This window comes from Palaemon carinicauda, chromosome 8, assembly GCF_036898095.1.
Source record: "Palaemon carinicauda isolate YSFRI2023 chromosome 8, ASM3689809v2, whole genome shotgun sequence".
Lineage (NCBI taxonomy): Eukaryota > Metazoa > Arthropoda > Malacostraca > Decapoda > Palaemonidae > Palaemon > Palaemon carinicauda.
This window is the reverse complement of record NC_090732.1, coordinates 138,325,044-138,342,934: the sequence shown is the minus strand read 5'-3', so window position 1 is coordinate 138,342,934 and position 17,891 is coordinate 138,325,044. Positions and strand designations below refer to the sequence as shown.

General features: G+C 40.5%; 1 protein-coding gene across 13 annotated transcripts in view; it reads right to left on the bottom strand.

Annotated features, from left to right (window-relative positions):
- The window catches only part of LOC137645970 (protein bric-a-brac 2-like), a 284,612-nt gene that overhangs the window by 105,015 nt on the left and 161,706 nt on the right, over window positions 1-17,891 (bottom strand). For 2 of the 13 annotated variants that reach the window (XM_068379062.1, XM_068379060.1), the window contains exon 5: window positions 9,633-9,866. The exons of 9 other annotated variants lie outside the window; for them this stretch is intronic. In XM_068379062.1, the coding sequence (XP_068235163.1) occupies window positions 9,663-9,866 (204 nt within the window). In that variant the 3' untranslated portion in view covers window positions 9,633-9,662. Of the gene's footprint in view, window positions 1-547; window positions 787-9,632; window positions 9,867-17,891 lie in introns of those variants that run through there. 2 more of the 13 variants (XM_068379061.1, XM_068379059.1) reach the window with 2 other exon arrangements.

The following is a 17,891-nucleotide window of genomic DNA, read 5'->3' as shown; positions in this document are numbered from 1 at the left end:
CCAAATTATACAATACCACAAAAAGTAGATATTGTGTAAGAAAGACAGGCCAACTTGAGCTCACAAAAGAAAGCATGAAAACATGGAGCAGGACATGACCCCAGGAGCACCAGGAGTGGGTTCCGTACCTCAATCTAGTACAACAATACCATGATGTGTGGTCCAAAGAGAAGAGTACAGATAATGTTGAGAATATTTTTCTATCTTTATTTTAAAGCTTTGAGATTCATACTTAAATGATACAGTAATAGCATTATGACTCTCGGGTAAACTTCATCGAAATACAGTAATATGCGTTTCTATTTTGGTTAACATCAGTATGTTCACATAAAACAGCATACAGCACATTCAATCTAAAACATGTATACAAAAAAAAATGGTTTACAAAACATAAAAAGATATAACAAGGACAATGAACAGTGGTACATTTAAAGCCATCCAAATGACCAATCCTCCACTGTAAACCAAAAGCATTGTTTTCTATGACTTTTAATATTATCACTATCAATAATTTAACCTGCATTCCCATAAATTGTAGATACAATACCTTTTAAAAATCATGATCATGGAGAGCTAAACTCAATTTTTTCGACTGGAGTAACTTTTGTGAATACTTTGTATGGTTGATTTAGTTATCCTTCTACCAAGCATATTTGACAATTCACGAGCAGCTTTGGAGGGACCCATCTCACAACAGGCTTTATATATTTGCAGTCGCTCTTCGGAAGTCCAGCGGTTGTACTCACCACGAGCTTTTAACTTTGAAACTCCACTAAATATATCCACCTGTCGGATGACGATCGCAATCAGTTTTGAGTGAATTCATTATATGGTTAGGTACCATAAACTCACTAAACCAGCCATTTGCTCTTGATGGGACACATTTGATTTATATCTCACTATATGTGAAATAATGAAATAAGCTAAATAAACCAGTTTTCAGACTGACCAAGAAAAACCTATCTATAACAGTGACCAAGGCCATACATATCCTTGCAGTCATCTTGGTTCCGCTGAAGTTTCTCTTGAGAGAGAGGGAAACCAGGATTCCTCAGATCTTTACTACATGAAAATTGAATGGGTGATACAGATTCAAATGAGCCATTCATATTCTTGTTAAGAAACAATGAAAAATTAAAGGAAATCTTGTAGGTACAAAGTTCAACATTTACAATATACAGAACATAATTACAAATACAGTATGCCTTTACCAATGAATTTAGATGAGAGTCAGATTTCAAAGAAATATTACAATAGAAATTAGTTTCACTTTTTGTGTACAGTATCCTTTCCATACAGTGTTGTGTCCTTTCTCTGAGTTTTGATCCACAAAGAATGAGGTCAAATTGAAATAAGCATCATTTACTACCCAAACGTCTTTTTTTTTTTCTTGTGCTGCCAAGATTCTGGTAAAAACACGTCCTGCATTTGTAGCTATCTCAACTACTGGCATGGCTGTTCACCAATAGTCTACCCTCAATTTCTATTCAGGGATATCAATTCTATTCCTACTGTCATGCTTATACACTCTAAATTCCGTATCCTGGACAAGCTCGTTGCATATTCAAATGATGCTACTCTTTTTGCGTCAATTTCATCTACTGAATGTAGATCTGGGGTTGCTGAATCCCTTAATAGAGATCTAGCTACAACTGGAGCATGGTGCAAATTATGGGGGATGAAGCTGAACCCTAACAAAATTAAAGTAGTAACGTAAGTGGGTCGAGGACAGTGGCTCCTCAACATCTCAATCTCAGCATTGATAATGTTTCTTTAACTTTATAGGAGTTGTTTAAAATTTTAGGTGCGATTCTTGATTGCAAATTTACTTTTGAGAAACACATTCGGCCAGAAACATTTGTTGTTTGCTATTGCTGATCTCTACCCCACAACAACATCTAAGTCTAGTATTCCAGTATACCTTATTCACAGGCTCAAAATGTTCTTTTGTGACCTAATGTACTGTATTCATATTTTCAATGATTACTTACTACCAATCATAGATGCTGAACAACCAGAGATCAGCTTCCTAAGCCAATAAGGTTAATCTAACAGCAGAACAAGACCCTATCAAATTCAATACCTAAAGGGACCAAAATATCTAGAATGTACATAATAGCTCTGGACACGCTGGGTACCAGTAAAGGCACACTAGATTTCTGATTTAAAAGCATCCTTATCCTTTCTGTCAGTTTATATATGTTTCATCTTGATCTAGGTCCAACCATTGCTCAACTAATCCTAAATAAGTACTCAGTGCTTTAAAAAATGGAAATAAGTCGATATATAAGTCTTTACTAAAAATTATCAATACCCAGTTACATGACAAGTCACCTCCTAGCCCTAGACATAAATGGTGATACTGTAACATCTTTTCCACCACAGTAAACAAAAGAAAGCCTGGAAATGCAGTAATAAAGAATTGAAGAAACAAAAACGATTTTGAGCGAAACCAAAAATCTATTTTTGGGTGAGATAGCCATGTCGTCCTGATGGAAGGTTCCTTTCAATATCTTCCTAGGGTATATTTGACTACAGTGATATTCCCAGAGAATTTAACTAAAGGTCTCCAGAATTCTAACTCCTGGCGCGAATATCCTTAAAGTTTCCTTTTAGGATATCGCATAGTATCAGGGGACGTATTCTTGACACGCCACATAGCAATCTGCACCCCGCATAGTGTTTACGCTACGAGGGGGAAAAGTGGCAAAATAAAAGAGGAGCCGTCACAAAATTCTCCTCCTCCGTTACTGTCTGAGTACTCAGATGGCGCCACCATCGCCGGCCATCTTTATTCCTTTCTCTGTAGCGCGTCAGCTCGGTGATTTTTCCCAGTGCTCTTTCGCTATTTTGGATTAAAATGCAATCTCCAGCGTCTTCTGCCTCTGGCAAGTTTAGTATTTAATTCTTATATTGTATAAATTTAGCTCTGGCTGTAAAGTAAAGAACGACTTTCCGGGTATAATAGCTTAAATAAATATATTTTGCTATGTAGTCTTCATTGCTAGGAATTATTTATATTATGCCGACAGTATTCTTTATAAACATGGGGCCATTGATGATGTTATATACAAACTCAAAACGGGGAGGAGAGATACCTTAATAACGGCTCCCCTTTCGTTTCTTGCCACTTTTTCCCTCTTGAAGCGTTAACGCTATTCGGGGTGAAGATAGCTATGTGGCGTGTCAAGAATACGTCCTCTGATATTATGCGATATCCCTATAAGAGTAAATTAGGGATATTCGCTTCAGGAGCTAGAATTCTGGGTACCTTAAGGTAAAATTCTCTGGGAATATCACTGTAGTTAAATATACCCTAGGAAGCTACTTTAAAGGAACTTCCATCACGACGTCATGGCTATCTCACCCAAAAATAGATTTTTCGCTTTGCTCAAAATCCGTTTAGTTTCGGTGAATTAGGTAGCCGATCTCGTTGACCCTAGGCTTCCTAGCATAGGCGTTTTAGATTACTCTCTTGAATGATATAATAGGCATTCCTGGTGTTATTAATTTTAAATGAAGATATTAGGCAATTTATACATGTAAGATATATGGATTGCATAACAATATTCCTCTTCCAAGATAGTATACGAAAGAGCTTCGATGAGTCAGGTAGTCGATCTCACTGTCACTAGGCTAATAGCCTAGTGGCTTTAGTATACTTTCATACAATCTCCCCAGTTACCTTTATATATAAGGTAATCCCTTCTTCCCTCTGAGTGTAAGTGTAGCCTATGGCTACGATCCTAGCCGGTCTTGCCTTGAATTGTGATTCTGGTAAGGTTAGGCTAGGGTTTTCTGCCCCTTTACCAAGCTTTGGGTTTGGGTCAGAACCTCAGAGTACTTGTCGTGTGCCGCCAGCTGTCCAATAGGGTGAATGTACTCCCCTGTTGGACTTAGTTGGTTGGCATAGGAGGCCTGGCCCCCTAGACTGCACTTGGAGGGGTCATGGGAATCCCCTTCTCCCTGTGGTCTAGCGACTAGTCCTGTGCCTGCAGACCCTAGACATAAGAATAGTGATTATTCTTTGGCCTAGGATGGTGCAGGCATGGGAACTCTGTTTCTCTTTAAGTTGGGTGACGGCTTGATGATGCCAGTCCCTTTACTGTATTGGCAGACCCTAGGCTGGAGAATGTACTCTCCTTATGCCTAGGATGGCACCGATACTGAAACAGAGTTTCCTTTATGTGCGGTAGGGATGGCGTGCCGCCGGCTCCTCGCACACCTTATACAGGACCCTTTTCCCCGTCCCATTCTGTCCTTTGGTGAATTTTATACAGTAACCAAATTACTATACTGGTTTTAGTCTAGCACAAGCTTTGGGGATAGATGAAAAATACAAATCTGTAAGATTAATATTGAACCCGTACTGAAATATTTTCTTTAAAGTGGACTTCATTGTAGTAATAGTATTAGCTGCTAGTCCCTCTTCAAACAAAGTTCTGAAAAAGGTAACTGCCAGATTGGCAGTCATCGTCTGAACATCTGAGTCCTTCAAAAATTTTGCTAACTTCCTTACAGCAGAATCATATTGCCGAAGGGTGGATTCTCTTTTGTTCGACTCTAGGAACAATGTGTTAAGAGGGTCAATCTCAGCATCCTTTTGTGCTGCAAATTTCATGAAGTCCATAAAGTCAGGGCACTCTGAATTCTTGAGGATGCTGACACACTGCGAGTTTGTACTATTTATGTTAACTTTGGGTTGGGAATTTGCCGAGAGCGGAGTCTCAGTTCCACCAAGAGAGGAAACCAGTTGCTTTTGGGCCAATTGGCGGCTACTAAGGCAATCCGTCCTTTGAAAGTCCTGAGCCTGTCTAGGACTTTCATCAGCATGTTTATAGGTGGAAACAGGTAAATCCTCCGCCAGTTGTTCCAATCTATGGACATGGCGTCTATAGCGTAGGCCAGAGGGTCCAGGTTGGGGGCTACATAACATTGTAGTTTGTGGTTGGATTCCGTGGCAAATAGATCTACTTGGAGATCCGGAACTTGTTGGCAAATCCAATTCAATGACTTTTGGTCTAAGGACCATTCCGAATCCAGCGGAGTTGTCTTTGAAAGTGCATCCGCGACTACGTTCCTTACGCCCGCCAGGTGAACAGCTGACAAGTGCCAATGGTTCCTTGTTGCCAATGAAAAGATTATTATCAGCACATGATTTATGTGACTTGATTTGGAACCTCCCCTGTTGATGCAGTGGACTATCACCGCAGTCTAGAATTAGTCTGATATGTTGTTTCCTTGATTGGGAGAGCCTTTTTAGAGTCAAGAGCAGTGCCATGGCCTCTAGGATATTAATTTGTAGTTGACGGAATGTCACTAACCACAAACCTTTGACCTTTTCGAATTGGGAGTAACCTCCCCAACTGCTTAGTGAGGCATCCGTATGGATTATTAATGCCGGCGGTGGGAATTGAAGAGGTACTGATTTTGCCAGGTTTTTTACTTTCGTCCATGGCTGAAGTCTTTTCCTTAGTATAGATGGAATCCGAGAAATTTTGTCTCGGTTTTTGCTGTTTGCTTTGGATCGCCAAACTCGATTGATGTCCTCCAGTTTGGCTTTCAGTAGTGTGTCTGTTACTGAAGCAAACTGGAGTGAGCCTAAGATTCTCTCTTGGTTTCTCTGGAATGTTAGTTTGTCCTTGAGAAAGCTTTTCGTGTTTTTTGCTATCTCTTTCCTCATTTTTGGTGGAATCGACAGTTTGTGTGTGATCAGGTTCCATTGTAGACCTAACCACTGAAAGCATGATGCTGGAATAAGGTGGGACTTTTAGAAATTTATTTGGAACCCTAAGTGTTCCAGGAACATTATTACTTTGTCCGTCGCCTTGTGGCATTCCTCGACGCTGTTGGCCCAAATAAGCCAATCGTCTAGATAGGCCACTACTGTAGCTGTATTCCTTGAGTTCTCAGCTCTTGGACCACTGTGTCCGCTAACTTAGTGAATATTCTGGGAGCTATATTGAGTCCGAACGGCATTACTTTGAAGGTGTAAGCTCGTTTGCCTAGCTTGAATCCTAGAAAAGGATGAAAATGCCTTGCTATCGGAACATGATAATAAGCGTCTGTAAGATCTATAGAGGTGGTGACAGCCCCACGGGGAAGTAAGGTCCATACCTGCGAGACGGTCAGCATATGAAACTTGTCGCATTGAATGTATGTATTCAAATGGGACAGATCTAAGATTACTCTTCGTTTGTCCGAGTCTTTTTTCGGCACGCTGAACAAGCGACCTTGAAATTTTAAGCGTTTTACCTCTTTTATTGCATTCTTTAGGAGATCTTTGGCGAAAAGTGTGAGATCTGCATTTCACCTTAACATGGTTAAACTCAACAATGCATAGAGCATGGATGAAATTTCTTGACAGTAATGTTCAAGTGTTTGCTTTTCATATAGTCAGGCTGGTAGGGTGTCAAAAACATCAATAAAATGGAATAATTATTCCATTTAAGCTTTTTAACTTTAAAAACTGCAGTAGGGTACCTCTTCAGTATATTATCTTCAGAAAACTCAGAGATCACTACAATAGATAATTCCTTTTACTTGCTTGAAAGCATGGGGAGGAAAGACAGTCTGGACAAAATCTAATGTTGAAGGTTTAAAATTATTCAATTGTGCTGCCAGAGTTTCATTGCTGGCTTTCACTAGCATTTCAAATTCCCTTTAGGAATACAACCTACTTTATTTTCCGGGGATTTATATCGCTTGATAATACTACTCCCTTCCTTGTATAATGTGACATACCAAACTGGTTCAGGTTTGACCTTAGGAGCCATTTTCAGAACTTCTTCAAACAAGACAGAACACTTTGGAATACTGTACAGTATAGTCTTATTCTGAATCCAAAACATTTTGAATGCTGTGCAATTTTGGACAGGAAAATTTTAAAATTTTACCACCTTTTACTTCAGGAAAAGCATTCTTAGCTTTGGTTGCATCACAATACTTTATCTAAGCATAATCTTTTCTGTCTTTTTAAAGATTTAATTTTATTACAGGTATTTCTCTCCTCCAGAAGTTTGAAGAGATGGAACAAGTCTTCATAATTCATATTATGAGCAATGCCTACACAATATCGGACTCTAAAACAACTCGGCATATCCAGGGGAGAGGGGGTCATTATTTGAAGGATCCCTAAGCAAGGGTTTGTCTTTCGTTTGTTGGTTGGTTTACCTGTTTGAGAATATTAAGAAAGTATCATATGTTGGGAAGGAAATTTACTTTCTCTACCACCAGCACAGCAAGAGAGTACTTCCCAAATGGTCTGCTCCATACCCTACTAGTGGGATAGCACCACAACATATACAGTATAGAGGCACAGGTTTCAGCTAAACCAGCCCAGGAACACAAAAAAATAAAGGAATCATCCTCCCGGTATCTGTAATGATGGACTTCTGCCAGAAGCCGAGAGTCCTACCTCAAGGATTGAATCCCCCTGGATTCCAATGACCCAACCCTTGAGAGTAGTTCAGCTAAAAATGGTCAAAACCACCTCTGAAATGACTGATGTCATCCAATACTCTCTCACATATAGCTTTGAATGTAAACACCTCCCAACCGTGATCCCTCCTCTTTTTCATCTAACCAGGCAGTAATAATGAATGTGGAAATATCCACTCCATTTAAGTAAGAAAAAAAAATAAAGAAATAATAACAATATAGAAATAAAAATATAAATTTATTGGGGTCCAATCTTGGTCTGGTTGCTCAAACCTGGCTTTAGCATTATTGTTGAACCTGCCAGGATGGATAAATCGCCAAGCTGCCATTGCCCTGCCCATCATTGAGATGCTCAAGCCCCTTTACTACATTAAAGTGCTGAACCATCCGAGGGGCTTTAGTAAATACTGACTGTCTTGTGTATGTTTTGTCGAGTCTCAATTTGTAACTTGGTACTCTGCTTATCTACCTTACACTGCCACTAGTTTGTAATTTATGTAAATCTAAAAATACCAAATGTCAAAGCATAACAAAAAACAAAAACATGTTACTTATCAAAGAACCTATAAAACAATGTAGTTCAAATGTTGAGCAGGGTAAGAAGTGGTTGTTTTCACACCAAAACTTTACACCAGCTCCTCTTACCTTAGAAAATGAAAGGGCTTTCATCCGTAATGGAGAATTAGTTTTTTTATCTTTTAATTGTAAAATCTATCCCTTCCTTTAAAGGAATAGGACACAAATCTCAGGTAGATTAATGAAAATAACCCATCATTATCCAAAGATATGGGAGTACTGTACTGTAGCAGAAATAAATGTAAAAGAAATTATATTATCCCTATGAAGGTGTTAAGTTCAAGAAGAGCTCCAACAACGTCTCTTCTCATTTATAAATATACATACCACCCATGGGCAGCTAAACACATAACTAACAACCTAGTTAGCTTCAAATCGTCTTTTTTTTTTATTCTTGCCTCAATCCCCACTATAGTCTGTCAAATTTACGGAGAAGGTCAAGATGTACAAGGGCAAACACACACGTTTCCATATTTCTGACTTCGTAGTATAGCTTTTCGCCCCACTAAATTCTTGTAATCTTCTTTGGGAATTGACAACCTATTAAAAGATTATCTCCCTCTGAAGGACACAGCCAAAATGTTGGTCTTTTTTTTTTTAATTGTCTGTTACAATGGTAATTTTATTATTTTTTAGCAGATCAACATGCTCTCTACAGTATTTTTGTTGCAATTAGATTGTTTTTAACATTTCTTTAATGATAAAATAACTATTTGCCTTATTGTTATTTTTCTATTTTATCTATATCCTTCCTTTTTCTTTTTATCTATATACTTTTCTTTTTCCTTATTTGTTTCCCTTTCCAGTTTGGTTGTAGCTTAGTATGATGCTCAAGCTACTTATCGTTACGGGTGGTTCCTATTAGTACCTCCCCGCAGGTGATAATTTCTGTCAAAAGCCCCTTCATGAATATCCATCACTGACTTGAGAAACTGTAACAAAAATGTGGCAACATTTATCCCAAGTTTCGTTTCAGTGTGACTGAATATTGATACAAAACTATAAAAATTAAAGAGAGTTTTTATGACATTCAGTTTTACATTTAAAGTAAGTGTACTCATGATGGCATCCTTTTCTTTTAATTTTCTAAATAGAAATTCGGTAATATGGCATCAAGCATTTTTGTCCACTAGTACACCTCAACCCTCTTCATAAAATTGACAGACTATAGAATTGGTCATAATTTTACATATACCAAATAAATATGTAAATTTATGGTTAGATCTAAAATATCGATATATATAGTGGCCTGTATTTATTCTGAATATTTAGTACCAGCTTAGTAGTATGAATTGAGTCACAAAAGCATACTCCAGTATCTACTGCATATGTGATTTTTAAAGTTTCATATAAAGCCCATTGCCCCAAAACCCTTTCAAAGGCACTGCTCTAAAGCAATAAAACTAGTAAAAGGGGGAAAACATGTGGTTATTTACAATGTCTTGAAAAAATACAAAGCATCACCATATTTTGGCATCAAAAGGAAAACAACAGAGCACAAATTTTAGGTTATAAGACCCAATAAATATCTGCCCAAGGAGTTTTTATGTTCCCTTCTAAATTTAACAAGCAAGAATATATAATGTACAATATTCAGAACTTTTAGAGTACAGTACCTTGTAAACACCATTATCTTCGAGAACTACTCATTTCTTATGAATGGAGTAACTTTTGTGAATACTTCGTACCGTGGACTCATTTATCCTTCTACAAAACGTAGTTGATAATTCACGGGCAGCTTTTGAGGGACCCAAGTCACAACAGGCTTTATAAATTTGCAGGCGTTGCTCAGGAGTCCAACGGTTGTATTCACGAGATTTTAACAGTGGTATTATACTACACTCATCCACCTGTTGGATGATGACCAAAATAAGTTTTGGTTGAATTTGCTTTTAATTATAGTCATCAGTATCTTTTCATAAAATAAATATTTTCTCAATATATTCTCTGGTACACACCTTGTATGCTCTGCCCACATCTAAAGAAATATCTTTATTCCCATATCGATAAAAATCGTTAGATTTACCCAATCTTAAAAAATATATGAAAAATATGAAATTGTATATAAAATCAAGGTATTTATCTTTTAGGTTCATTACTTACCAAAAATTCATTTTGTAATATATTTTGCATGCATAGCTTGGTTGACAAACTTAAAATTATAGGACTACAATAATAGTAGTGGGTTTGTATGACTAGTCCTCCTATCTTATATCACCAGAACAACTCTTACAGTGAAGGGCCGCCAGAAGTCACCATCTTGAAACCGTAAATCTTGTTTATCCCCACTAAATTTGAGGAGGATAGAACAATTCAATGAATGTAGGTGAAGTACTGAGATAAAATATATCTTAAAAATTTTTTATTTCAATGTCTTAACCAACATTCATTGTGCTGATTCTCATATTGTCCGGGAGGCGAGTGGTGACAAACTAGAGGGATAAGAAGGAATAATATAACAAAATTAAGTACTCCATTAGTCTTTTACCCAGATTCAACAATCAGACAACTTTTGTTGAGGGAATCCGAGACTGGAGAAGGACTCGTAACTTATCTAATTACGCAAGATGACAAGAAGACTCGCAAAGATACTGACCTAACAACCATAAAGTACCTTAACTCGACCCTTAACTTTATCACCTAATAAAAGGAAACTACGGTGTGCAAAACAAATAGTACAAAATTAAAGAGATTACTTGCCTAATCTAAAATGTTACCTGCCACAAGGGAACCAAATGATCATACACAACTTTAAATTTCTTCAAGTATGAGGTAGCAAAATGTTATTTTTATTAATAAAATAAATTTTTGAATATACTTACCCGGTGATTATATAAGCTGCAGCTCTGCTGCCCGACAGAAAAACTCTACGTTCAAAATACGCCAGCGATCGCTATGCAGGTAGGGGGTGTACATCAACAGCGCCATCTGTCGAGCAGGTACTCAGTACTCAATGTAAACACAGAACCAATTTTCTCCTCGGTCCACTGGGTCTCTATTGGGGAGGAAGGGAGGGTCCTTTAATATATAATCACCGGGTAAGTATATTCAAAAATTTATTTTATTAATAAAAATAACATTTTTCAATATTAAACTTAGCCGGTGATTATATAAGCTGATTCACACCCAGGGGGGTGGGTAGAGACCAGCATTACTTGTTTACATTATTATGAGCTAAGTATTTTGTATTTCATTTTAGCAGTTATTCAAAATAACAAACATAAAATAAATAAGTACCTGGTAAGGAAGTCGACTTGAACAATTACTCTGCCTTTTTAAGTACGTCTTCCTTACAGAGCCTCGCGATCCTCTTAGGATGCTGAGCGACCCCTAGGATCTGAAGTATCAAGGGTTGCAACCCATACAACAGGACCTCATCAAAACCTCTAATCTAGGCGCTTCTCAAGAAATGACTTTGACCACCCGCCAAATCAACTAGGATGCGAAAGGCTTCTTAGCCTTCCGGACAACCCAAAAACAATAATAAAACATTTCAAGAGAAAGATTAAAAAGGTTATGGAATTAGGGAATTGTAGTGGTTGAGCCCTCACCCACTACTGCACTCGTTGCTACGAATGGTCCCAGAGTGTAGCAGTTCTCGTAAAGAGACTGGACATTCTTAAGATAAAAAGACGCGAACAGTGACTTGCTTTTCCAATAGGTTGCGTCGATTATACTTTGCAGAGATCTATTTTGTTTAAAGGCCACGGAAGTTGCGACAGCTCTAACTTCGTGTGTCCTTACCTTCAGCAAAGCTTGGTCTTCCTCATTCAGATGGGAATGAGCTTCTCGTATTAACAGTCTGATAAAATAGGATAAAGCATTCTTTGACATAGGCAAAGATGGTTTCTTAACTGAACACCATAAAGCTTCAGACGGGCCTCGTAAAGGTTTAGTTTGTTTTAAATAGAACTTAAGAGCTCTTACAGGACATAAGACTCTTTCTAGTTCATTTCCAACCATACGATAAGTTTGGAATATCGAACGATATTGGCCAAGGCCGAGAAGGCAGCTCGTTTTTGGCTAGAAAGCCAAGTTGTAGAACATGTAGCCGTTTCGGATGAGAATCCGATGTTCTTGCTGAAGGCATGAATCTCACTGACTCTTTTAGCTGTGGCTAAGCATACCAGGAAAAGAGTCTTTAAGGTGAGATCTTTCAGGGAGGCTGATTTTAGCGGTTCGAACCTGTCTGACATAAGGAATCTTAGTACCACGTCTAAATTCCAACCAGGTGTAACCAAACGACGCTCCTTCGTGGTCTCAAAAGACTTAAGGAGGTCCTGTAGATCTTTATTGTTGGAAAGATCTAAGCCTCTGTGACGGAAGACTGATGCCAACATGCTTCTGTAACCCTTGATAGTGGGAGCTGAAAGAGATCGTTCTTTCCTCAGATATAAGAGGAAGTCAGCTATTTGAGTTACAGAGGTACTGGTCGAGGATACGGATACTGACTTGCACCAGTTTCGGAAGATTTCCCACTTCGATTGGTAGACTCTAAGGGTGGATGTTCTCCTTGCTCTAGCAATCGCTCTGGCTGCCTCCTTCGAAAAGCCTCTAGCTCTCGAAAGTCTTTCGATAGTCTGAAGGCAGTCAGACGAAGAGCATGGAGGCCTTGGTGTACCTTCTTTACGCGTGGCTGACGTAGAAGGTCCACCCTTAGGGGAAGTGTTCTGGGAACGTCTACTAGCCATCGAAGTACCTCGGTGAACCATTCTCTCGCGGGCCAGAGGGAAGCAACTAGCGTCAACCTTGTCCCTTCGTGAGAGGCGAACTTCTGCAGTACCTTGTTGACAATCTTGAACGGAGGGAATGCATATAGATCTAGGTGTGACCAATCTAGTAGAAAGGCATCTATAAGGACTGCTGCTGGGTCCGGGATTGGTGAGCAAAATATTGGGAGCCTCTTGGTCATCGAGGTTGCGAAGAGATCTATGGTTGGCTGGCCCCAGGTGGCCCAAAGTCTCTTGCATACATCCTTGTGGAGGGTCCATTCTGTTGGAATTATTTGTCCCTTCCGACTGAGACAATCCGCCATGACATTCAAGTTGCCTTGGATGAACCTCGTTACTAGTGATATGTCTAGACCTTTTGACCAGGTGAGGAGGTCCCTTGCGATCTCGTACAACGTCAGAGAGTAGGTCCCTCCTTGCTTGGAGATGTACGCCAAAGCCGTGGTGTTGTCCGAGTTCACCTCCACCACATTGCCTTGAAGGAGAGACCTGAAGCTTTTCCAGGTCAGACGTACTGCCAGTAGCTCCTTGCAGTTGAAATGCATTGTCCTTTGACTCGAGTTCCATAATCCCGAGCATTCCCGACCGTCTAATGTCGCACCCCAGCCTACGTCCGATGCGTCCGAGAAGAGAACGTGGTTGGGAGTCTGAACAGTCAGGGGAAGACCCTCTCTAAGGTTGATATAGTCCTTTCACCAAGTCAGACAAGACTTTATCTTTCCGGAAACCGGGATCGAGACCGCTTCTAGCGTCTTGTCCTTTTTCCAGTGAAAAGCTAGATGGTATAGAAGAGGACGGAGGTGTAGTCTCCCTAGTGACACAAATTGATCCACGGATGACAGTGTCCCTATCAGACTCATCCACAGCCTGACTGAGTAGCGTTCCTTCTTCAGCATCTTCTGGATGGATAGCAGGGCTGGGGGCTGATCGTCTTGTTCAGCAACGTCCTCATCAGAGGGTTCCTCATCCGAAACTGATGAGGAAACGGCAACGGAGTGGGCAACGTCTGACTCGCTGAATCCGGTCGCACTGGTGGATGCGTGACGGAGCCGGACGCAATATCATGGAACTGCTGCACAGTCTGTGAACTGTCAACAACCATGGGTGCGCGAGGAAGTACAGCGTCAACCCGAAACTGTCTAGACCGTCTGGGTTGTGCAGTCAACACCCTACCGGGTTGCTGAGGTTGACGCACTGCGTCACAACAAGTCACCTCTGCTGGTTGTTGAACGTCCTGAACGTCAACAACCACCTCCGAGCGTCGCTAAACTTCAACGTGCGACTGGCAACCCCACTGGGTCGCATCGGTGGAGGAACCACCTCAACTGGCAGACGCGAGTAGGTTACCTCAGCGTCAACAGGGCGCACAACCGACCGGTTGGAAGGTTGTTGGCCAGAAGGAGGAACCACCTCAACTGGCAGACGCGAGTAGGTTACCTCAGCGTCAACAGGGCGCACAACCGACCGGTTGGAAGGTTGTTGGCCAGAAGGAGGAACCACCTCAACTGGCAGACGCGAGTAGGTTACCTCAGCGTCAACAGGGCGCACAACCGACCGGTTGAAAGGTTGTTGGCCAGAAGGTTCTTCTCCGCATTTAAGTCCTCTATCAAGGACGCAAGCTTGGACTGCATGGCTTGCAGCAAAGCCCATTTAGGGTCTACGGGAGCAGGTGTGGCAACAGACGGGGTTAGCGACTGAGGCGGAACCGTTTACCATCCCTGAAAGCCTTGTTATGTGTGACATAATAGTACAGCAAAACTTCAAGGGCTTGACAAAAGCTGAGAAGTTGACCTGTAAACAACTTGGAGCATCTCCTGGCTAGGCGCCAGGGCGAGTCTACCAGAATTGAGAAGTCTATCTGGGCAGAGGCATGAACTCCCAAGCCGAGAACTTCTCTCGTGTCATATCAGACTCTCGCTCTAAAAGCCAGTTTAAAAGAAGGGAAATCAAAGGCTGTATCCCTAAAAACTCCTCCTGGTGCAAAAACCAGTCGCCTAGCCAACATAACGCTCTCTAGGAGAGCGAGAGAGCACTAGCTTAAAAACAACGGCTTCGAAGTAGCTAGGCCTAGTGTAAGTTCTGACGTTTAGGCGAACGAGGAGCAGCAGTTACAAGATCGGGACGAAGATCCTTAAAAAAAAAAAAAAAAAAAAAAATCATCATGATTTAATTAAAGTCCATAGGAGGCTAAGCAGCTTAAGGCTCCTCTCCATCTGACAGAGTCCTCAAGGGAATATCAGTAGGAGGGAGAACAGCAACTTCCTCATCTACAGGAACCTTGTCCGATAAAAGCTAGGTTACCTCAGTGAGTCTCTCACTGGAGCATTAGTAGCAGACCAGAAGGCAACGTCATGTAACTGCTTGACAGTCTGTGAACTGTCAACAACTGAACTGTCAACCACAACAGGTGCGTGAGGACGTACAGTGTCCACTCGAGACTGCTTTGACTGTCTAGACTGAGCAGTCAAAACAACTCTAGAATGCGGAGGTTGACGCACCGCGTCAAAACAAAACAACTTAGACTGTTGTTGTACCTCGCGAACGTCAACGGAAGGTTCCGTGAGTCGCTGAACGTCAACATGCGGCTGGCAGGGTACACTGGAACGCATGGGTGGCGGGACTCTCTCAGCTGGAGTGCGGCAGAAGGTCGCCTCAGCGTCCACAGGACGCACAACCGTGGTTGGTTGTAGGCTAGAGGTTGGTGTCAACCTTCTCCGCACGAAAGTCCTGCATCAATGACGTTAACTGAGACTGCATGGTCTGCAGCAAAGACCACTTAGGGTCTACAAGAGCAGGTGCGGCAACAGACGGTGTGACTGCCTGATGCGGTACCGCTTTGCCTCTCTTAGGAGGTGAGCAGTCGTCGGAAGACTGCAGCGAGTCCGAACTGACCCAGTGGCTACAACTGGGCCGTTGGACTTGCGCGGAAGGGACCGACTTGCGCTTAATAAGCCGCGAGACCTTGGTCCATGGTTTCTTACGAGAAACCTCTTCCGCAGACGAGAAATAAATGGGCTCTCTCGTCTTTGTGTGGGTGGGGCGATCTTGGGTAGATACGCCCGACACCACGGAGGGAAAAACGTCTGTTCGTTGATCAAGGCCTCTCGAACCCATAAGTCGTTCGACATTACTTCTCCCCTGGGCTTGGGAGCTTGCAAGAGGTCCCGGACTAGGTGAACGACAGGCACGAACAGACGAACCCTCGGACGCAACACTGTAACACTTTGCGCATATCACTTTATCGATTTTCTGTTTTGCACTTATTTCATTGAAATCGAAACTTTTACTGATTTCTACCTGAAACACGCAATTCTACCCTTCATTAAAAGGTAGTAATTGCGAAAACAGTCGTATAATGCAGCTCATTAATACTAGCAAAAAACAGAAAACATATATAAAGATAAAAAATTCAGTGGCTGGGAAAGAGACTAAACACTAGTTCAAATAAACTACGTTTACAATCTCTCACCGCACATAGCCTGGGGACAAGAATAAAACCCTAGAAACGTTTTACCTTCCTCCCCGTACAGAGACTAGGGACGAGAGTAACACGAGAACAACGTTACCCGCTTGAACGGAACGTTTTCTCTCCTCTCTCTCCCTCCGTCTCTATCTCTCTCTCTCTTTCTCTCTTGATTTCGCCCTAAGAGAAGAGCCCAATTATATATCGTCAAAAAAACATGTTATTTGACTAAAGGAAAAAACTGAAAGGTTTTCCAAATAAAAAGTTCCTTTAATTTAGAATTTAAAACATTTAAGCTAAGAAAGAATGAACAAAATGTCAGAATCGATTTACTCTTACTGCAAAGTGAAACCGTGATACACTCTCTCTCTATCGTAACGATAGAGCGCATGTTGAACGTCCTGAACGTCAACAACTGCGTAGTCTAAAAAACTAAACGTTAGTTCATCTTTGAAAACAGTACGAAGACTATCAAAGAAATTCTTTCATAAAACATTAAATTTAAAAAGTTTTAAATTCTTTAAAGGCTAAAGACGATATAACGGGCTCAACGTTGATTAACTTCGGTTCCAAGTTAGGACCGCCTACTATCAGGAAAGGTCGCATATAAACAAAACATAAAAATTTATTTTTATATGTTTATAATAAATGGAAAGTTAATCGAAGAGGCCTAATAAAGGCGGAGAGATATAAAATATATAGATCTATAACGTGTTAAGCAAAATTACTAAAAACCTAAACACACTTCCGTCTAAGGGAAGGGTCGGCCATTTAAAAGTGAAAGAGAGTCCATACTCTCTTTGTCACCATAATTAAATCTATCCAAAACGAGTTCAAGTTTTGAGATGAAGATAAAACACCTGCATAGCGAAAGCTCAAAACTAGAAATGTGTACTTCACCAAAATATGTGAAAACCAATCCAGTAAGCAATAGCGAATTTAGTAGGTCTTGCCGGTGGCACGACAGAGAGAAAATTGGTTCTGTGTTTACATTGAGTACTGAGTACCTGCTCGACAGATGGCGCTGTTGATGTACACCCCCTACCTGCATAGCGATCGCTGGCGTATTTTGAACGTAGAGTTTTTCTGTCGGGCAGCAGAGCTGCAGCTTATATAATCACCGGCTAAGTTTAATATTGAAAATTTTAAGTTACACCTCCATTATTCAGTACTGTAATGATTACCTTTTAAAATGAAAGATATTTAATGAAATAAAGAGAAGTAACCATTCTCTACAGAGAATCTAAGTTTAAGTGAACATCTATGATTAAGTTCTTCATGAAAAACACAGGGTTTTTTGAAACATGCAAGAATTACAGTATCTTCGAATGTGCAAATCAATTCTTGAGTTTTTTACGTAAGGGAGCTGCTCTCTGTAAGTACTGTACTCTTTAATGACCTAACTGGACAAAGGTATATCTTCTGAACACTTCTTTTCACCCAAGCATCTAGAGAATGAAAGTAAAAATATCTAAGGAAATTCTTACATATACAGTAATAGTCATCTTTGGCTTTAAAAGCTGGTAATAGAGAAAGAAAAAATCCACGTTGTAGGCATCAATTCTAATAAGCTAACCTTCTTACCTGAAGAGAGGGCTAATAAGAAGAGGGTCTTCCAAAAAAGGTCTCTCAACCCAGCAGACCCTATGGTATGAACCTTAGGACCCAAAGGAAACTTTAAG